The 23,406-nt window shown below is 39.6% G+C and overlaps 1 protein-coding gene across 1 annotated transcript; it reads right to left on the minus strand.

The window, feature by feature from the left end:
• Positions 1-1,795: 1,795 nt before the first annotated feature.
• LOC124290533 (neuronal acetylcholine receptor subunit alpha-3-like) lies at positions 1,796-23,130 on the minus strand. Its single transcript, XM_046727284.1, has 7 exons — positions 23,054-23,130; positions 14,637-14,776; positions 12,835-12,879; positions 9,603-9,712; positions 8,074-8,612; positions 7,407-7,628; positions 1,796-2,064 (listed from the first exon to the last, which is right to left on the minus strand). Exons 1-7 carry the CDS (start codon positions 23,109-23,111, stop codon positions 1,796-1,798), a joined length of 1,383 nt encoding a protein of 460 aa, XP_046583240.1. The 5' UTR covers positions 23,112-23,130.
• Positions 23,131-23,406: the final 276 nt, after the last annotated feature.

Below are 23,406 nucleotides of genomic sequence, written 5' to 3' on the forward strand. Positions count from 1 at the left end.
TGGACCTCCAAGGGCAGGTAACTTTTAGGGATACGATGACATGTTTCAGTCATGTCAGCGAGTCAGCTGCCAAGGTAAGTCAATCTGCCCAACCTCATTGTGCAGTATGGGTTGGTAAAGACCATTTTTAACCAGGATCTTCATGGAATTCGAGAGAAGATGGCAAGTTTTCCACCTGAGGGCTTCTGGTGGGAACCGTCCTGAATAACAAATTATTATGTCGTTTTGGCTAGTGAGGTTGTTCTTATTTGTTTATGGGTACCAGATTAGATGAGATGAAAACGATAACGTAACTGTGTTTTCCATACGCCCAGGGAAGCTGGAAACGTACTCAAATCAATGACAGGCGCTCGAGAATGAATCTTTAGAAATTGTTGCATATTATATGTACATATATGTACACTAATGTACATGACATCAACATTATGCAATCTTGTCAAACGCAAACCATGTTTGGGTGTTGGGCTAGCCTAGTTGTTAAAGCGTTTGTAGTTCATAAGAGGTGAGGTGAAATTGGGTTTTACGTCGTGCTTGAGAATATTTCGCTCATATGACGACGTGCATGCGTGTGTTTGTGTATGTGCGGCTGCTTGTACTAGCCCAGACTGAAGCTGGTTTTATAGTGCTAGCCCACTGAGATACCATGCCGCAGTGAAGCATGAATACCCCACTCAGACACATTATACTCCCCGACTCCGAGCCGACCAGTCCTTGTTTTACCCATTAATGCCGAGCGCCAGGCAGGGACCAACAAGTACCATATTTTAACGTCTTTTGGTATGACGCGGTCGGGGATCGAACCCGCGACCTTCCGCTCTCCCGGCGGACGCTCTAACCACTACACCACAGAGCTGGTCCGTAGTTCATAAGAGCATAGTTAGATTCCCAATATGGGTACAATGTGTGATGCCTTTTTCTGATATACGCCGGAGAGATATTGCTGGACTATTGCTAAAAACGGCGTAAAACTCTGTTTATTCACTCACCAAAAGCATGTTTTTCCACTTCGGAAATGACATTGAAAAAGGTGTCTGAACTCTGAAAAAAGCATCAAATATACTCATGCCAATAATGGTTGTCACCCCCTTCAATTTTGTTATTGGAGAGGGGGTGTGGGTGTGGGTATGGGTGTGTGGGGTTGGGGTGGGGGAGTTGGTGACAACCATTATTGGCATGAGTATATATGAATTCATACGTGGTGAAGCGGACGTCAAATCTCCTGTTTGTATCAGGACATTATTGTTTTTCATAACATTGGACAAAACAATCGGAATCATGTAAAACCTGTCAAATACTGTCCTTTTCAATGCTTTAATGTATCGTAAAGCATCGAGATGACCTCGTGGCACAAGCGAAATTATGAAAAAACGAACCAACAAGACAAGCTTAATACAACCTGTAGTCCACGACAAACGCGGTGAAAGGGAAACTACTCTGCTTCGGCATTTAAGTTTCTTCCAACTAAAGCTTCCCTGTCAGAAAAGCCGTTCAATCCTTGTGAATAATTATTTACATGCTTTTAATGTTAAATGAAGTTTATAACTTGACAAGTTGGTAACAATTCTCAATAAACAGAAGCGACAACATTCGTTCCGTAATGGTGGGATTTTACGTTTCAGAATATGTCATGTGCATATGTTTTCAATCATTATAAAACAGTGATGCTACAAGGAGTTCACGAGTAGGTGAGCTATCTTATACATGTGTATAAAAACGTTCTAATTTATTTAGCTAATATAACGTCATATGCCACTGATCAGTGTCACAAAGAAAGAAAACTAACAAAACAATTGGTTCAGAAATCCATCAACAACGGGACAGGTAATGGGCACATTTTCAACTTTGCCTCTGGCACTTTGTCACATCTGTTGAACTGCTCGCATTCATCAAATGTATTACTAACATGGTTCATCATTTTAGGCGGTAAGTCTTTATGTTTGGCTGCAAGCACTGTCAGCCATTTCGGAACGCAGTGTTCGGAACCGAGGCGATGTATGCTCAAAATGATGACATTGCATACCACAGTGAGGAAGCTGATAAAGCTTTGTAAGGATGCCAGCAACACTGAAGCATGAACATTTGTTGTGATATGCAGTTACGTTATATGAGCAAATAATGACAAGTAATGCGACATGGAAGCAGACATTGAAAATCTCTCCTTGGCAATTTTACTGACAATAATTATAAGAGATTCTGTACATTTTTTTTGCGTAAGTGAAAAGTAAATTGAGAAATATATACCAAGTATATCTGGTATACAAGAAAACCTCGTAAGCCCGTAAAATAACTGCAAGTGAAGTAACGTGGTGGTCTGATTAATTGAAATAATCGAAGACTGGTCGCAAAGACTAAACGACCAAGCAATCGATCATGTTTTCTCATAATCGAAAACAAACAATTTTGGAACACTTGTTTGCAATAACAATATATTTCACAAGGTTGGTTTTGTCTGTTACATTTCATAAGCACTACAAGCTCGAGCCTTGTTATGACTGAATTTATCTTAATGACTCCAAGGAAATTTATGTTGCTTTAAAGCTGTGGAATTTGTAAATGCATTTTGTGCAATTTGCAAAAAGAACCAAAAAAACCCCGAAAGAACTACATGTTGTTGTTTTTTCTATATATTTGTGCATTAACAAACATAAACAGGAGAAATAAATAAATGACGCTAACCAATTATTTTCGATGATTGATCGGTTGTAATGAACCAATCATCAATTCTGAGATTTAAGCAATTCCCAACACTAAAGTGAACCCTTCTGAAGCGCTCATTAAATCTCCAACAAATCGTCATCAACCGCTTTTTCCGATTTTGTGGGACGGCTGACGATTTCACTGAGCTGTATACCACTACCAGACCGAAAACACACTCACTTGCCTTTACAGTTTCCAGCGTTAATGTAAACTTTCGCCCCTTGCTGTTGTGACTGGATAATTAAACCCAAAGGGGAATTTTTTCAAATGAGCCAATGTACTTATTTTTTGATCATGCTGGCAATCACATGTAGGATAGCTGATTAGAGTATTGCCACAATGTGTGAAGCCCATTTCTGGTGTCCCCCGTCGTGATATTGCTGTAACATTGCTAAAAGCGGCATAAAACCAAACTCACTCACTCACTGATTAGAGTAACGGGTAATGTGATGGTGATGATGGACAGCGGGTACTTCGTCACAGGTAAAATGGGATCTAATATCGTCCGGTAATACTTCACACTTCAGTAACAGTCAGACAGCTAACTCCTTCATGATGAAGGACATATTTACATCATTGCACATACATTTGTCCGATACATTTCCCTATTTCAACATGAACAAATGACTCGAGTGTGTTTGTGGTGGGTGTCTGTGGAATGAGCTGCATGTCCTCTATTTGCATGATATATTTGGAATCGTACATCTACTCATTGTTATTATTGAAATGGTCATGTCGAGAATGCGTCGTATGCTACTGGGCCAGAACTCTGTATGATCTCTAATAGTGGGAAACGAAACGGCTGCTCTGTACCCTTGAGACGCAAATTGTAGTGTTGGTATTTTGGTATTAATTTCGTATACGAATATCCTTAGAGGCAATCAATATATATGCAGTTGTTGAGATACGTTTCGGTAATGCCTGATAAGTGGACTGTTCACTAATTTGACTAATATATGGAAGTATTCTGTTAGGAGGATTGTTTTAAATGCTGATTTATTTACTGCATCCCATCTATTAGAATACGTGTATAACTTAGTTATGTGTTTTCAGATTTGCGAGTCTTATTGAGTATTTGATGCCGTGGAATTTCATTTTGAACCAACATCATTAAATTTATCAGATTTCATATGTTGATATTTCCGTGCATGAAATGCGAAATAAGGCCTGCAAATAAAATACGTAATCAGTACGTTCCAGCTGAATTTTTACATAATTGAGACACAGACATGACGTCACTCTAGAAGCATAAATTAAATGCAATGTCTTTTTCCTTAGAGCTGAAAAGAAACAAGTGTTCGTTCCCAGAGGATGCGTACGTGGTCTAATTACGTTAACAACGTTTTTTAAACCATCAGTTTTCAGGCACATGCACATTTCGATAAAGTAGATATGTCTTTACCATGCTGAGGGTGAATTAAAATTAAGAAAAAATATCATTCTGTCAAAAATCTTTCGAAATGCAAACTTTACAAAACTGGTGTCATACACTGGTATATCTCTGCCGAAAAGTGTTTGCAAAGGGTGTAATATCATAATTTCTTATTTTGATATCGAGCAGATTTTCAAATCTCGACACTGTTTGGTTTTTGTATTGAAATTATTGTCCATGCCAGCAGCAGTGATTAGGCTCGTTGACTGTGTTGATGCTGGTCACGGTATCAAACTTCCGACTGACTGCTGACATATACATTGAATTTTGATAGCACCGACAAACTACTAACAAACAAACCAAACATCCGTGACACAAACTCTCAGTGAAATTACCATTTTGATAAGAGCGGTACATTTGAATTATCGATCGCCAGCTGTATAAATCTGACTGATGACTACACTTAAGACTCGCTACACTTTTATGTTATTATACCCTACTGTGCCATAATGATGAATGTTCATAGAAACCATCAGTGATCCAAGCATCATTTGTCTACACTCTTCCATACTTTAGGCTGTATTTTGTTGACATTACTCTGGTATTGTCCTCATATAAATAATGGAAATGTGGAGTGAGAAACGGGGGAGCAGCATCAATATTTATAACTACCAGTACTGCCTAAAGAAAACAGTTGGGTACTTCCACCAGGATGACCACAAACAATGGTGAATCAGGGGATGGACATACGTATACCAAACATGAATTTTGTATGAGAAGTTTTTCCAGCATTCATATCCAGCAAATGGCGCTATATACACAGGAGAATTATACACAAGTTTACTATGACAAAACAAACTTTACGCCGCTTTTAGCATTATTCCAGCAATATCACGGTGAGGGACACCAGAAATGGGCTTCACACATTGTACCCGTGTGGGGAATCGAACCCGGGCATTCGGCGTGACGAACGAACGCTTTAACCATTAGGCTACCCCGCCGCCCCAGAAACTCTTAAGTGTGATCCCCAATGAATGTGCAATGACAGTATATTTTCATATATAATAATAATAATACAGTGTATGAATAATGAATGAGATATCTCAACATGAACTGTAATGAAAACATCAACACTTCAACAATGATGTCCAAGCACTTAAAAAAGATTCGGTTTGTCCTAGTAGCCGGGTGAAGTACATGTGGTTGTGAACACGGGAAAGACCATGACAATTCATCAGAAGCAGCTGGCGTTCTATATCTGACCAGGCCATACACCTGGAGTGGGCTCGATTGGGCATTCCACTGAGAGCAGTCAGCTGAGCTTTCTAAATTAACCCACATACAAACCTGTGTTATTTTTAAGCCGATAACACTTACATCACCGAAACTAATTGTGATATCTATTCAGTATTGGTAGATCACGTGTTTTTTTTATCGAAGCGAAATACAATTTACATGCAAAACGTTTAGAATACATTTGTGTTGTAACAACAACAGTTTTGACTTAACTGCATGTTACGCTGGAGTGTTCAAACAGAAAGCAGGTACTGAGATCTGTTGATAGTAATCAAAGGTATTGCAATGACCAAAACTTGAATCTATTGTTAGTTTGCCCAAGATTGCTATCAGCAGGACGAATGAAGAAAGGTTATCTCAATTTTTAAATGGATAAAGTTACCAAAGTTTCATTTTCTGAATTTGTGCTGAATATTAAACTAGCAAAGACGGTCAGTATATATGATTATGTGATCTAAGATCAAAGCGAATCAATGTGTTCCTAAATATATATACAATGCAACAACTATTGTAATAGTTCTCAAATGGCATTAATTCTTAAAAGTGTCAGTCAAGAAAGACATAAGATAAAACAAGAAAAAATTGTGTCCAGGGACACGGATGCCCCCGCTGCTGTAGGAAGAGTTCACACATTCAGGGTCCCACTGAAGTACTTCAAAACACTAAAAACAATGTGTTGAGGGGTTAGATAACACAACCTATTATCATATAAAGATCAATAATTGAACAAAATTCACGAACAAGTTCAATAAACATCTATGCAACTATGAGATGCACACCTTTCGAGTTCCAATGAAACACACATATAAGCTTAATCAATTCTGTTGAGCAGTTTTTGTGAAGAAGTGGATAGGCCTAAGCCCCTATTTCACTATCATCAGAGAGAAATTCAACAACATTTATCTAAGTTCAAATGTCTCTAAACATACAAAAAAAAATATAAAATACAAATACAAAATATGAGATGCACACCTTTAGAGTCTCTATAAAAGACTTATGTAAGCTAAATGAGTTTTGTGCAGTGTTTTTTGAGGAGAAGTGGATAAAGTACACCCCTTGTTGTATGGGTTGAACAGGATGAATAGAACCAAATTCAACTAAGTTCAAACATCTGTAGAAGTGACAAAATTAAGAAATTGGATAAACAAGGTATGAGATGCACACCTTGAGAGTTCCAATGAAACACACGTAGAAGCTCAATCAATTCTGTTGAGCAGCTTTTGTGGAGAAGTGGAGAGACTTTATCCCCTATAACACTATATTCAGAGAGAAATTCAACAAAATTTATCTAAGTTCAAACGACATTACAATTGGAAAAATAAATAAAATACAAAATCAAAATATGTGATGCACGTCTTTAGAGTCCCTATAAAGCACATGTCTAATCTAAATGAATTCCATAATGTAGTTTTTGAGGAGAAGTGGATAACGTACACCCCCTGTTGGATGGAACGAACACTGGCCGAATAGAACAAAATTCAACTAAGTTCAAACATCTGTAAAAGTGACAAAATTAAGAAATTGCAGACAAAAAATATGAAATGCACACCTTTAGAGTCTCTACAAAAGACATGTAGAAGTTTATTCAATTCTGTTGAGTAGTTTTTGTGGAGAAGTGGATAGACTTCATCCCCTATTACACCTTCATCATAGAGAAATTCAGCAAAATGTACCTAAGTTCAAATGTCTCTAAACTTACAAAATAAACCAATAAAATAAAAAAACAAAATATGAGATGCACACCATTAGAGTCCAAGAAAGCCCATGTATAAGTTCATTTAATTCCACAGAGCGGTTATGGTGGAGAAGTGGATAGAATACATTCCCTGTTTCGTACGGACGGACGGACGGACAGACACCGAGGGTAACCCTATATGCCCCTGCCATATATGGCGGGGGCATAATTACATTCCACGCAACTATGAAAACATCATTGAGCCAAATATTACAGTCACAAGTGTCACAGCAAATAGAAAAACAACAAAACATATTTTGTTTAGCAGTCCAGCAACAGCAGGCCAGGTAATAGGCACATTTTCACCTTTGCCTCTAGTACTCCTTGCACTTCTGTTGAACAGCTCGCATTCCTCATTACCTTTAACATGGTTCATCATTTCTGGTGGTAAGTCTTTATGTTTGGCTGCAAGCACTGTCAGACATTTCGGAACGCAATGTTCGGGTCCGAGGCGATGTACGCTCAAAATGATGACATTGCATACCACAGTGAGGAAGCTGATAAAGCTTTGTAAGGATGCCAGCAACACTGAAACACAAACGTCTATATGCAGTTCATGAATACATCATCCTTCTCTCCGAAGCAGTTTCAATGACCGCAATTTTCGTGGATTCATTGCAGATAAGAATAATTAAAAGGTCTAATATAATCAAAGGAGACCATTATTTCTGGGTCTTTTCCTGGGAGGTATACTAAAGAGTGCATACGCGAGTGAGTGAGTTTAGTTTCACGTCGCTTTCACCAATATTCCAGCAATATCACGGCGGGAAACACCAGAAATGGACTTCAGTGCATAAGCAACAGACTACTATGAATTACAGATGAGCACAGAGCGCTGACATTTTAGTGTTTCGAAGAAGAACCTTGACTGAAGTGAACTATTGTTCTGGCCACCTTTCCGGAAATCAACTTGAGAGCTAACACGACCGTAATTCTTATAACAAATTAAGATAGAGGATAGAAATTTACGTACCATATAGCGAGACAGTGTCGGAAAGCTTTGGCAACGTCTCGTAGATGGCTGACATGAATACAAAGACTGACAGCAGGGATGTGATGGCCAGGGTGGTCTTCTCCCCGCTGTCTGCAGGAACCAGGAAACTAAGAGGACTCAGCAAGGGAAATACCAGGAGCGGTGACACCAGACACAGCCAGTAGAAAGTTGTCCTCCGCTTCAGAACAAAGAAGAATTGTAACCCCTCGAGCTTCTCATTTTCAAGAGAATTCACTTCGTTCAACGTCATGTTGACCCAAGCCTTGATCATTTGAAACTCTCCACTTTCAGCATACAAATCCAGAGAAACACCCTTTGTCGACGACGTACGTAGGTACAAGTGTGATGTCATCCACGTAATCATGTTGATGGAGCATACTTGTGTGTCAAAGGGGAAGTATGTAATGTCGATTTTGCAGGTTGTTGAAGACACGTACCCTGGCTCCCAAATGACAGTGCCGTTAGATTTGATAATCACCAAGTTTTTGCCGTCTCCAAAACGCTTCTTCACACGAACACTGTAACACCAAACACCATACTTCATATAAAGTATTATTGTAAGAATGATATTATGTATGTTTTATGAATCCCCGTCCAATAGTGATGGTATCATTTGTTGCGAAAGGATTTTGCATACCCGCCATTTGCGCCAACATGAATGTTGAGTTAGTGAGTGAGTGAGGGGAAATTACAAGGTATTATGCTGTCACTGATGTGTCAAATCTTGACACATCGTCCATGTGTCTTCTCCTAAAACGAATTGAAAGCTTTGTAAACGTATTTGTAATATATGCTAAAATTTGGTTTAGATTCTCAGTAAAGTAAATTTTCTAGTACCTTCGAGGTGAAGTCCCATCCGGGATTAGTACCAACCTATACTGTTTCAGTGTTACTGACATTTTGTGTCCACACAAAATGAATCCTGTCAGAGTTAGGCACCTAATTACCAGCACATAATGTCAGCTATCTAACGCACTCAGCCACTGCGTCTTCAACAAAAAATGAAGTCGGACAACTGGTAGTAGTTTAGATCACGAAGTTTGTGTACTCTAAAGGGTAAATGACATTGTGTATTCGTTCGCAAAAGCATTTAATGTCGAAATCCTGTGGTAACCCAAAAGTCCTTTGTAATTATACAAATTACCATTGGTATATTATATGTTGATAATATTCCAGATACATGGGACCCTTCCTTACAAGCGGACTGTAAGCGGATTCGTTTCGCAACGTTTCGCAAGGTTAAGTTCGTCCTCATTTTTCGTTCTCTCTGTGGTAAACTGCACTTGCATAGTTTGCACAACAATGTCTAAGGGGCACCATTGTTAATTCAAGAGTCATGTCTCTTGCTCGAGGTAGAATCCTATCTGTTAAGAAGCATTTTGTTCATGAATCAGCATGTCGACAGTTTTGCTTTATGGGTTCAATGCTTCACTATATTTTAACGTCAATTGATTTTCAAAAATATACGGAGTTATTGAAATCATAAGAACAACAACATTGCTACTCACTCATTGTCAATAATATAATCTGGTGTCCATATCATGTTTTCGGTGACAGTGAAGTATTTCACAGACCCATAGTCCTCGGGTTTCCACACCAGAAACTCATCCGTCCAGGTCTGGGTGGAAAATTGTTGAAATATATATATATCATTATGTTATTAATACTTCATAGAGAAAGCTTTTGTTGAAGAGATTACACGGTATCATAGACACAAGCTTAAGTCAATATAACCTGTTTGGCGTCGGTGGTAGGACAATAGGCCAGACAAAACACCCCTAGGCTAAATGCCCCCATGACAAAAAAACCTCAATGGGTAGAAAAAAAGGTCCTCAATGAAAATATGTAATATAATACCAACAAATCTTTTTGCAGCACATGAATTTATTCTCACATGAAAATATAATTTAAATATAATATAATATAAGTTTTAACATTTAAAAGAAAAACTTAATAAACACCATGCTCACTGACATGCCACAATGAGTACCTGACCAACAAAATCAAACATAAGAGGAAGTGACCAATTTAAGCCGATTCTCTGAAACAACATTTAGCAGACCAAAAATAACAACATCGTCACTGAGGAGCCTGGGTGCATATGGTTTTCACATATGCTGCTTACCTGTAACAACTTTTCAGCAGTGGGAGAAATTGCTTAGAAAACATCATGTTCTCTCACCTGTCAAATCAAAATCAACTCAAAGGGTTGTTTATCTTATGGGTGGAATTTTGCAAGGGCTTTTTGTCATGGGGGCATTTGGCCTAGGTTTGTTTGGTTTTTTGTTCGAAGGCATTTTGTCCCTGTGGGCTTATTGTCTGCCCACCTTGGCGTAGACACGTAAGTAAAATATACGGGTTTGTGGCAAATATCAAGAAATATAAATGTTATAGTGCTTAAAGGAGAATGCTAGACAATTGCAATACGTTGCTGGGTGAAAGATAAAGTCATCAGAAACATGTACCCCAATTTTTATTTCAAAAATAGGGTTTATTATGTTTTATCGCGAAAACAGTTTCTGTTATCTGAGCTTCGGCCATTATGCATATTCCGCTGGAACTAACGGGACCTTTCAGCTCGTGACGTCATATGTGACTAGCGTCCGCCATATTGCCAAATTACAAGCGCTACAGTAATACACATCGTGTTGTTTCTGTCGTTTTGTAAATGGTACGATGGTGTATTCCGTTGCCTGGGGATGCACGGAACCATCAAACAATGGAAAGAGCCACCATTTCTTCCGTTTTCCAAGTAACGAGACAGATTTAGGCAGGAGAAATGCTCCGATCATTCCGAGTCGGACGCATATGAAAGAGACATGCACACATGGGCATAGGCGGATCCATAGCGGGTGTGCAGGGTGCGAACCCTCCTTTGTTCTGAAAGTTTGTTCAATGACCATTGAAACTCGGGTGAAAATGAAGTGTGCACCCCAATTTTTTTTTCAATAGTGTGCCCCCTTTCTCAAAGAGCTGCATCCGCCTCTGCATGGGGTATGGAAATCTCAAAGCTAGGCTGACGAAGGAAGAGGTACCCACGAGATTCATTTATACTCAATCATTCCCTGTTACAACTTACTGTCAGTGGTATTTTTAACATCAATTAAATCAAGTCCGATTGCCAGTCGAATTGCCCCCCTGCTACAAATTGCCCCAGCAGATTTGGTCAAATTGCCCCAGGGTAGTCAGAATGCCCCAATTTATTTACAATGATTAAATATAGGCCATAAATGCATAGTTTTGTCAACTTTGATATTAAGTTCTTCATATAAAAGTATATACATAGTTATGAGTTTACTAATGGAACATTTATCAGAAATATTACTTCCTAATAACTTTCATATGAACATACTATCAAAGTTGACAAAAACATTTACGGCATATATTTAATCATTTTTAAATAAATCTGACCAAATCAGAATGAATGACCAAATTTGCTGGGGCATTTTGTAGCTGGGACAGTTCGACTGGTACCCATGAGATATGTATTATCAAAATCGGTAAGAGATTTCACATGAGCTTGAAAATGTTTCGCTCTTACGTTCTCTTCGGTTTGGAGCCCTAAATGCTGCAGTCTGCCCGAAACATTGCCGAATACAATGGAAAACCATGAAGTACTTGTTGCTTTCATTGTTTTCCATTTTGTCCTATACGCACGTTGGCATCAGACACACAATTTGTCAGTAGTGTGTGCGGTGAAAGTTGTTCTGTGTTCTCATTGGCTGACAGGATGTCATTCGAAGGATATAACCGAGTACCAATACTATTTCCATAACCAAACAATGGGGAAACATACGTTGTCCTGACTAGTATTATAAAATTCACCAGTTTTCGGGGAATAACTTATCTGCGTCGCGAATATTATCTCTGCTCGACCAGGCGAGATCTTGTATGGAGACTTGATACGTTAGTAATGAGAACTAGGATCCTAAATTTTGTCAACAAAATAATTTCAGTGTAATTTTTGTATCAGATAATTTCTATTTTCCCCCGTGTAAAGCATAATTATAGTGTTTGTAAATACCAGCCACCCTACAGTCACCCATTTGACACAAAAGGAACTGCAATCACATTTTTTTTAAAGTTCTTAGGGACTGGTCATATATTTATAGGGGGTGGGTTTGCTGGTTGGAACTGTATCACATTTTGCTGACAAATAGTATTCTTGTTAAATGATATGGTCTATTTTAAAATTTATTTTGACCTCAAGCAGTGCCTCCGTTTCGCTTGATTCTTCTTCTTCATCTTCACTGGAAGATTGTCTTGCAAGATGTAAAATCCAATGGTATTGATACGGTCTAACATCCATTTCAGAAATGATATCAGGAACATCTTTTACTGCTTCAGAATCCGTGGACACTGTTAAGTTGTGAGGTAAACTCAAAGAGGAAGCCATCAGCAACAGGCACATATGACGTCATGCCACGTTACACCCCCTCTGCTCATTAACTGTCGGTTGTTTCCGTAAAAGGCGGAAATACGAGTACGTTTTTTTGTGTTTTTATTGCTATTTTACAAACTTTTTGTTCAATTTTAATCACGGAAGGTAACTTTTAGAATATCCTTTGCAATATATCCAAAGTTTTGTTTTCGTTCGTATTCTCCTTTAATGACAGACACACATGTCGCACCGCAGCCCCCGAACTGCGTAATGGTAAGTGTGACGTGAAGAAATTGATCCATAACTCGTTAAGATTCTATACAATTTATCTGACAGGATATTATAAAAATTCTACTCACAATGGTGAAAAATCCCAGCGACTTCATAGTTTCTGTTTTCATGTCCTGCAAGAAACAATCATAAAATATACAATTTTCAACTACAGAGTGAAGTGTCAATATGATCATACGTGCAGTAGATTACCGACTGAAGTACGATAGTTGAGGAGAAGTTGATATTTGCAGATAATTATATGGCAGTTCTAACCCTTTTCCTAATCCCAATGTCGGCCCTAGAGTTAGAAATTAGGGCTGATGTAGAGAATCGAAGGTTAAGAGCAAGTTCAGCATATATCATAACATGACATTGTATCCATCCATTAAACATCCGTATATTCCAGATGCCTCCCGCCGAATGAGTCATAATAGTTCCTGACTACCTTCATACGGTGTTGGTTTTAAGTACCCTGATCTTATTATGTTTTTCTCGTTGAGTTCATGTTTTGCAAAGAAACCTCCGTGTCCGTTTCGGTTATAAATCAGTTTTGTTCTAGAGAGCATGTACCTTTATAGTTCTATTTGCATATGAATGCATGACATTTCTTTGTTGGGAAGGCATTGTCAGGGGAAAGGCAGTCGAACAGACGATGGGGCTGATGCCGATTTGTAATACAGAGCTAGCCAGTGCAACTCGATGTATCGACCAAGAAGGGTTGGTTTCTACGGTAGTCTAAGTTAACGCTCATCACGTACCGCACGTGTATTTGTTTCGGTAGAAACCAACCCTTCTTGTTCTCGGGGTTTCAATTAATGTGCATACCGCCTTGTAATACAAACCAATAATAGCGATTTGAAACTATGATCGTTTGTTAAACAACTTTTGTCCTAAGTTGAATAAAATTCTGAGATTTTAATGCTTAATTGGCAAGGTAAAATCATGAGGTTTCGCAATCTTAATTTCACTTTATGTTATTTACTTTTTTGTTTAAAGTGAACTTCATCGGTACGTTTTCACTGCAAAAAGACTATAGGGAACAATTGTTCGATGTGCGCTGTCAGGGTGTTATAAAAATAATGTCTTGTGGGTACGATTCAACGCTTCCTTACGGTTTCCAGCCAATGAACATGTTTTGAAGCCATCACATAACATTTGATTCAGGTCTATTTAAGCAGCCGGTCTGCCTCGTCAATTAAAGCGTGTTCCAACACAGGTTGAGATGTTTCTTATCACTACATTGTCTATCACATATACCATTAATGAGTCACTTTAGCAGTTAACATTAGAGATTTGACTGACTACCTCTTGGGCTCTTATCCATGCAGACATACTTCATCAATACTCTAAATTTATCAAAACATTTATCAGGCACTTTGGTCATTAAGAGTAATTGTCCTCAACAGAATCTGTCGCAGGTTTATTGTCATGCAAATGTCCATGTCCATTACGACCATCACCTTCATTTCAAAAATCAATAATAGATGTTTCGATCCATTGTCCTCGCACATGAACTCACATACAGATTGTCACTTACAATTATTCCCCGGCGAAGGTGACGCTATTAGGTTGATCATGCCAGTGATCATATGCATGTACCAAAGATTAAGGCATGGATGTCCAACTACAAATTATACTTACGCTTATAAGTATTATTTGACTGGGAAAGTCACTTAATATTCACGTATGTGTTCACAAGGTCCATAAGTGGCAACATGCTTCAAAACATCTTCATTGCTACTCATATGTAGATAGCTCATGCGCGGTCAATATAGGATATTTGAAAACAACAAACTGGAATGTGAACTAATCTTAATAAATGTAAGTGAGTGTTAAGAATAACAAAATGGTTGTGATGTTACGACTCTGAGATACTTTTCCGACGTACCAGATGTTCCATTTGCATCATACTGAACACTACGTTCACATGGGTTGGCCTGTTCTGGTCGTAGGAGGGCCTCACAAGAACACTGTAGTTGCTGAACAAAGTGTTCAGTAGCCGGTGTACATCTTCTGCAGACTTCGTAACTGTAATACAATAGCAGTTCAAAAAACCAAAGTTATCAAATAAATATAGATACTCTATATTTCCTTCTCTGGCACCGGTGACAGGAAGGTTGGGAAATAGACCTTCCCGCTAAATAGGTGCAAGGTCCCGATCTACTAAGTGTTCGTAACGTTACGACCTAACGTAACTATTAACGTGCTATTATGTATATCATTTGCTTACGAATGACGTAGTGCTACGAACGCTTTGTGGATAGGGTTTGGAATACACATTTTGTTTGTTCCATGTTCAACACTGAAAGTCTATTTTCAACATGACTTCACGACCATCGCTGAGTGAGTGAGCTAGTTTAGTTTTACGCCGCACTCAACAGTATTCCAGCTATATGGCGGTGGTATGTAAATAATCCAATCTGAACCAGACAATGTCGTGATCAACAACATGAGCATCGATCTACGCAATTGGGATACGATCATATGTGTCAACCAAGTCAGCGAGCCTGATCACCCGATCCTGTTAGTCACCTCTTACGACAAGCATGGGTTACTGAACATCAATTCTAACCCGGATCTTCACGGGTCGACAGTCGGTGAAGTGCATAGTCCAAGTCGGCGATTCCCGTCCGAAGAGTTATTTACCTCAAGACGTATCTTCCTTTTCTGTATTGTATCTAAATACCTTTGTCTGTTATGACAAAACTAGCCTTCACAGAAAATTAATTTAGAAAAAGCAACATGCTTGTGCTGGTACCAAACAAGGCAGAAAATATTTTCTTGACATTATGTCTTAAATATGGACATGAATTTCGATGGAAAATATATTGTTTTAGGTAAATTGTCAAAAGCAAAATGACTGTTTAAATAATTATTGACGATGTAATTTTCTAAGTAAATAGTACACTCTTCAAATAAAGAAAGACATTGGTGCTTTTGAGAAAATTGGATGCATGTAGCTACGGCAAAAACAATACAAATTTGCTATTTCATTCCAAAACGTCATCTTTGTGTAATTGTAAACAGCTTCAGCGCCAAAACGCGGCAATTTTAATCTTTTCCATTGTTTTATAAGAAAGATTCGCCAAAACGTCACCAAGAAAGCATGCAAAGCAAAATGCTAGTAAGCAGAAAAGCATCCAGTATCGATCATTATAAAAAGGCAGACGTTGCGTTTTATTTTGTCATTTGTTTTTGCCTGAAGTCGTGTCTCGAATGCCTTAAGGCTGGGGAGTTGCAGTCTGAAGTTGCCCGACATTTCAACATTCATCAGAGCACCATATATCGCTTTTGGGATCGTTTCCTGCTGACAAATTCCGTCCAAGATCGCCCAAGAAGCGGTCGTCCAAGGGTTACCACCCGCTACTTCCGGGTTGCTCACTTACGTCATCGTCTTGCCACAGCCGTGAAGACTGGACAACGCATCCATGGTTGAGAAGAATTTCCGACCAAACTGTCAGGAATCGATTGCGTGAAGTGGAGATTCGACCAAGAAGGACAGTTGTCGCCCCTGTTTTGAGAGGCTTCAATTGGCACCATCGCATGTGGTGGTGTCGTAGAGCCCGGAACTGGAATTTTAGAAATTCGAGGCGAGTCTGGTTCAGTGATATATCACGATTTCTTCTTCACAAGAGATGGCAGACAGTGTGTTTACCGTCGCAGAAATGAGCGTTTTGCCTCCAATTGCATTCGACGGGTCGACAGATTCTGTGGAGACAGTGTCATGGTGTAGGTGGTTGAAATATCACACAGCACACAAAGATCTGATATAGTGGTGGTTAAAGGAAACTTGACAGCAAAGCGGTAAATCAACGGGGTCCTTGCACGTCACAAGCTTCAAATGGACCAACAGAGGGAGTTGTTTCAGCATGACCACGCTACTTCACATATGTAACATTATGACAAATTAGACTAGTTATGTAAAGCTGTAAGCAGGGACTATTTTCTGTAGCCGCATAGCATGCAACGGCGTAAGTATATGTTTCGCACTAGACATGTGCGCCCGAATGCAGTGGTGAATAAAAGTGTCAACTGATCCTTGGAAGATGTTGTCTATCTCCCGATACAACAACTACACATAAAACATGACATGGTGGCAGCTAGCGGATGACGAACGCCACGCGACATTGCTCATAAGCGACCAGGTTTACCAGTATTTAGGACTATGCCAAATCAGAAACCGGAGGGCCAGCCAGATCGTCTGCTAGTTATCGAGATGGCGACATGTGTATAACACACTGACAGTTAAGTACCAGTGGATTTGGTCAACCTGTGCATCAGCTTGGGTCTAAACTGACGGTATCATTATACTGTGCACCAAATAACTCTCTGAAAAGTAAATCACATGAATATGTATGTCAACTTTTTCCTGTGATAAACTCTGTCTGTCAGCGGGAACGAGATATCACGTGATCAACAAAATGGCGGCTCCCATGTTCCCAAAACAAGTTTCTCGAACCACTGAAGAACCTCAAATCTGGTAAAGATAAGGAAATTTCATCAAACATATTGACATAATTCATGATAAAACAACTCGCATATGATATTCATGATGTCAGAGGCAAATATCAGTCCGAGGTTAAACTGGAAGAGTGACGATCTAGCGGAAGCTTTTCGTTCGTTCAAACAACGTTGTCAGTTGTATTTCTCTGTGAAAGACACTAAGAAAGATAAACAAGTTGATCATATCTTGCTGTTTTCTGACGATGAAGGAATCAAAATGTTTAATTCATGGACATTGACTGGAGAAGAGAAAAAAGATCTAAAAGACATTTTTGACAAATTCGAATCACAAATAGAGCCAGCAGTCAACTACAGATTACACAGATTTCATCTTCAGAAATTCAGACAAAATTCAGGTGAAAGTATTGACAACTTCATGAGTAGATGTAAAAATCAGGCAGCTTAATGCAAATTCAGTGCAAATGAACTGAATGAAAGACTAATAGAACAATTAATTATTGGCACAAATATTCCCAGTCTGCAGAAGGAATTGCTGAGTAAAGATGATAATTTAACTGTTGAACAAGCCATGACTTGTGCACGTGCTGAAGAAGCTTCAATACATCATATGAGCCAATTGAAGGATGTACAGTTGCCACAAGCAGATGTTCATGCTATAAGACATCAGGGCACATGTCAGAAATGTGGTGGCTCTCACGGCAAAAGACAAAAGTGTCCAGCGATGGGATCCAAGTGTGACAACTGTGGTAAATATAACCATTGGAGGTCTGTATGTAGATCACAGAGACCGTCACGCCAGAATAGAGAGAGAGGGCGCAGCTATACACCTCGATCACAATCGAGAAATCGTCACCACAGAAGTAAATCACGTTTCCGTCAGAATGACATGAGGCAAGCACCTCGGCAACAGTCTATCAATTCCACAAATGAGGAGTTAGTTGACAACTTAAACACAACAAGCAGTTTCGAATCCCTGACATTCGAGACAATACAAGTTGACAGCACTGATACTGATGATCGAGATGAAGTATTCGTAGTCATTGACACTCAGGTAAATGGAAAACCTGCCAAGCTTAAGGCTAAGGTTGATACAGGAGCACAAGGTAATTTAATGCCCTTGAGAGTGTACAAGAAGATGTACCCAGAGAACATAGATAAGGATGGAAAGCCATTTGCAACGTGTGTCACTCAGTCACACACACTACTGAGAGCATATAATGGCAGTAAGATACCCCAACATGGCAAAATAACAATTCCTTGCAGTTACAACGGACACTCCAGAGAAGCAGTTTTTCACATAGCTGATGCAGAGGGACCAATCATTGTAGGCCTACCAACATCCAGAAACTTAAGGCTTCTAACAATACACTGTGAAGTGACAGAACCTATCACACCTGCAAAAGTCAGCAGTAAACAAGACCTTCTTGACACATACCCTGATCGTTTCACTGGCATTGGCAAGTTCAAGGGGGATTTCCATATAACTCTGGACCCGTCCGTAGCACCAGTTATTCACACTCCGCGGAAATGTCCAGTACACCTAAAGGATGATGTCCTAAATGAACTGCAGGAAATGGTGAGACTGGGTATTATCGCCAAGGTGTCGGAACCTACAAGTTGGGTATCAAGCATTGTGTACAGCCGTAAGTCCAATGGGAGACTACGCATCTGTCTAGATCCCAAGGATCTCAACCGTGCCATACAGAGGCCACACCACAAAACTCCCACACTTGAGGAGATAACACATGAATTTGCTGGTGCAACTGTATTCTCCAAGTTGGATGCCCGCCATGGGTACTGGTCTGTTGTGCTCGACCAAGAGTCAAGTCTCTTAACCACTTTCAATAGTCCATTTGGACGTTACAGATTTTGCCATCTCCCCTTCGGTCTGAGTCTTAGCCAAGACGTGTTTCAAGAAAGGATGGACCATATATTGGAGAAATGCCCAGGAACAACAGGAATATCAGACGATGTTGGTGTGTTTGGTAAGGCAGATAAAGAACATGATGAAACTCTACACAGGCTGATGACCGTAGCACGTGAAAACGGGTTAGTGTTGAACCCAACAAAGTGTGAAATAAAGGTAAAGAAGGTCAAGTTCTTTGGTCTCGAGTTTGATGAAAATGGAGTGCATCCTGACCCTGAGAAGGTCAAGGCCATCCAAGAAATTCAGCCACCCCAAGATGCAAAGAAGCTCCAAGAATTCCTTGGAATCGCAACAAATATGAGTCCATTCATTCCACACCTGTCACAGCTGACAGCTCCATTACGAGATCTGATCAGGAAGGACAGTGAGTATGTTTGGTCAGAATCTCACAAAGATTCATTTGATAGAATCAAGAATCTCATATGCAACAAGGTGACTCTGAACTATTTCGACCCAAAACGTGACACAGGTTTGAGAGTCGATGCATCCACTAGAGGCTTGGGTGCAGTGCTCCTGCAGGGGGATCAGCCAGTGGCATTTGCGTCCAAGTCGCTCAGCGAAACCGAAATGAGATACGCAAACATTGAACGAGAAATGTTGGCCGTTGTCTTCGGATGCGAAAGGTTCCATACTTACTTGTATGGAAAGAAGTTTGTAGTTGAATCGGATCACAAACCCCTTGAGATGATCCACCTGAAACATCTCTCAGCAGCACCACAGAGACTGCAGCGTATGCTGTTGAGAATTCAGCCATACAACTTGTCTATCAAATATCGCCCAGGTAAAGACATGCTCCTGGCCGATGCACTCTCTCGTTCACCATGGTGCGAAAATAAACGTATTGACTTTGAAGTGAGAGTGGACTTTGCACAATTCTCCCAAAAGAAAATTGAATCCTTAAAAATGGACACTGATAGAGACACAGAACTCCAGGTCCTGAAACAGTACATTAGTGATGGGTGGCCAGAACGTCAAAAGCAGGTAGCAGCCCCACTGAGACCATACTGGGCATACCGTGACGAAATGTCAATTGAAGATGGTATTCTGCTAAAGGGAGAATGTGTAGTTGTTCCCAAGACCATGAGGAATGAAATCCTCGATAGGCTGCATGACGCTCATCAAGGCATTGAGAAAACCCGACTTCGTGCAAAAACCTGTGTGTTTTGGCATAGGATGAATAGTGACATTGAAAATATGGTCAAACAGTGTCATGTGTGTCAGGAATTTCAGAACACACAAAACCATGAACCGTTACTACAACACGAATTGCCAACTAGGCCCTGGCAAGTTGTAGGTACTGACTTGTTTTATCAAGACGGTCAAGAATACCTCATAGTATGCGACTACTATGCTAAGTTTCCAATCGTGAGGAAAGTCTACGGAAATGGAGGAAGCAAAGCAGTTGTACATCTGTTAAAGCAGATATTCTCGGAACAAGGTGTGCCAGACACAGTGATAAGTGATAATGGGCCACACTATTCATCTGCAGTCTTCCACAATTTCGTCAGTTCGTGGGACTTCAGACACATCACATCAAGTCCGCACTATCCCCGCTCCAATGGATTCATTGAACGCCAAATCCAAACTGTAAAGAACGTGCTTACAAAATCGAAACACACCAACACAGATGCAGATATGGCATTACTGATATTGCGCACAGCTCCAATTGACCACCATCTTCAATCACCTTCTGAATTACTTAACTCCAGGAAGATGAGAGCTAATTTGCCGATGAGGGTGAGGAATCACATCAGTGACAAAGACGTTATCCATCAACATCTTGAAAAGCGTCAAGAGCTCCAGAAGCACTATCACGACAATAAAGCAGGCCATAAGCTAGCTTCTCTGTTACCTAATCAGAATGTTCGGTACCAGGATCACCGAACTGGTCGATGGTATCCAGCCGAGGTCACCAATGGTTGTGACACACCACGGTCATATCTCCTGGAAACAGGAGAGGGTTCATCAATACGACGAAACAGACATCAAATACGGGAGATTCCAGAAAGATCACAAGCGATACCTCCAAATGTTGAGCCTAAGTTTGTTGTTCCAGCTCAACCTCAGAGTGAAGCTCTACAAGTACCCAAATCAGCTCTGAAAACCAGCACTGACAGTAAACCAAAACATGTGAGCTTTGAGCCGAACACACAGCCCAGCTCAAAGGATACAACACAGAACTCTCCGGACAAATGAAGCAAAAACAGTAGGCCACTGATGCAACACACCAGAAGTGGCCGAGTAATCCAACGACCACAACGTTTCAGTGAATGACTGAACTCTCAAGTGCATTGTGTTAAATTGTGTTATCGTTGAAGATACACAGCAACTGACTGACTATTGATTACGATAGCATTGAGACATTGCTTTTACGTTGTTATATAGGTTAGGAAACCTGTTATCGATTTCTTTCTTTTTGGTTCAACAGACCTCTTTAAGTTGAAATTGTTATGAGTTACTCTGAAGGAATTTAGTATTTTAAACGTGGGGTACTAATAAGTTCAACTGAAGAAAAGTCCAGTTTCCAGCCTTTAAAAGAAAGGGGATGTAACATTATGACAAATTAGACTAGTTATGTAAAGCCGTAAGCAGGGACTATTTTCTGTAGCCGCATAGCATGCAACGGCGTAGGTATATGTTTCGCACTAGACATGTGCGCCCGAATGCAGTGGTGAATAAAAGTGTCAACTGATCCTTGGAAGATGTTGTCTATCTCCCGATACAACAACTACACATAAAACATGACAACATACAGCACGCGTCACGGTAAGGTGCCTTGCCAATTCTAACGTCAATGTCTTGCCATGGCCTTCCCGATGACCAGATCTAAACCCGAGAGAACACCTATGGGATGAACTCGATCGACGTGTACTTCAACGTCAAAACACGCCTCACTCATTTTATCTATTCAATTCAAACACAACTCAAAAAAATCCTTTCATCTTTTCTCTTCCTCTTCAAATTATCCTGTTTGTGAAATTGGTTCATACATGCATGCGCTGAGTATATTGTGAATTGGATTCCCAATGTAATGTGAACTGCTCTGATGTTACCGAAGTCCCTGTAGACATCTCATATACATAGAGATCATGATCCCGCTGAAAGCATTTAACATATCAATCAATAAAGAATAATTCCGAAAGTAAACATTGTGGTTGTGATGAGAAATTGATTTGGACGTGTTAACGTAAATATGTTATTTAAAATATTAAAAAGCGCTTAAATTGGCGCTTGACATTTTTGTAGGGGGCAGGTTAGGATTTCTGTCAGACTGATCGACCTGTTCTCACGTTTTTAACCAATACTTCCATCAATTTGTAATAATGCAGCTATTGGTCATATCAAATATACTATTACTGAAGTTATGCGATTTTAATTTAAATGAATTAAATGTATAAGATAAGAATAGAAACGACAATGTTTAAGTTTCAAATCAACGTTATAGTAGAATCAATTGAACGAGGCTATCTTGAGTTAAGTGATAAATAGATCAAAATACTATTACTAAGAAACCCTCAGAATGATTGCTCTGTTTGACATTAACAGCAGGAAACCGCCCATTCAATAATAATTAACTTGTATGAAAGAAAGCCATAATACGTTGTGAATGGAATATAATCATTTGCTAAATCCAAAACTTGTTCCCAAATAATGTCAACCCAAAATGGAATACCCCTACTTATTTTAAATAGTATGTATTCTTGACAAAGACATTACTCCTGACATTAATCTGAGCAGAGACAAAAAATATATTTCCCCGCCTTTGATATTCTTTGGGGTTTATTCTGTTGTGACATGGAATCCCCTTCCGCTGAGTTGTAAAAATGGCCTGTTTTATAAAATGTCCAATGCTATTTCTACTGGATTACAATGGGAGTTTCGAATTAAAGAAATGTTTTGAATTCGAAACTTACCTGCAAACTTGAACCAGGTAATGAGGACGATAAGCCTGCAAACAGATCGTATATCCATGATCTCCTTATCGTCTTGCCACTTTGATATCTTCTGTCGGTGTGAATATTCGCGCGCGGCGCCCCGGCCTGTTGGTACGGGCATGAATAATTGCTATGAGTTGGGAAAACATTTCAAATCAACCTAAAGTGTATTCATCTCAGTTTTTACTGACATTTTAGGTTATACTGACATCTCAGTTTTTACAGACATTTTAGGTTATACTGACATCATAATAAAAATGCGATTCATTAATTCTGCAGAGGATAGCTGGCTAGGGAGGTGTTGTGTTGTAAAAAGGCTACGGTGGATTAAT

The sequence above is a fragment of the Haliotis rubra genome, unplaced genomic scaffold, assembly GCF_003918875.1.
Source record: "Haliotis rubra isolate DU_JTF1 unplaced genomic scaffold, ASM391887v1 Scf469, whole genome shotgun sequence".
In the NCBI taxonomy this organism is placed as follows: domain Eukaryota; kingdom Metazoa; phylum Mollusca; class Gastropoda; order Lepetellida; family Haliotidae; genus Haliotis; species Haliotis rubra.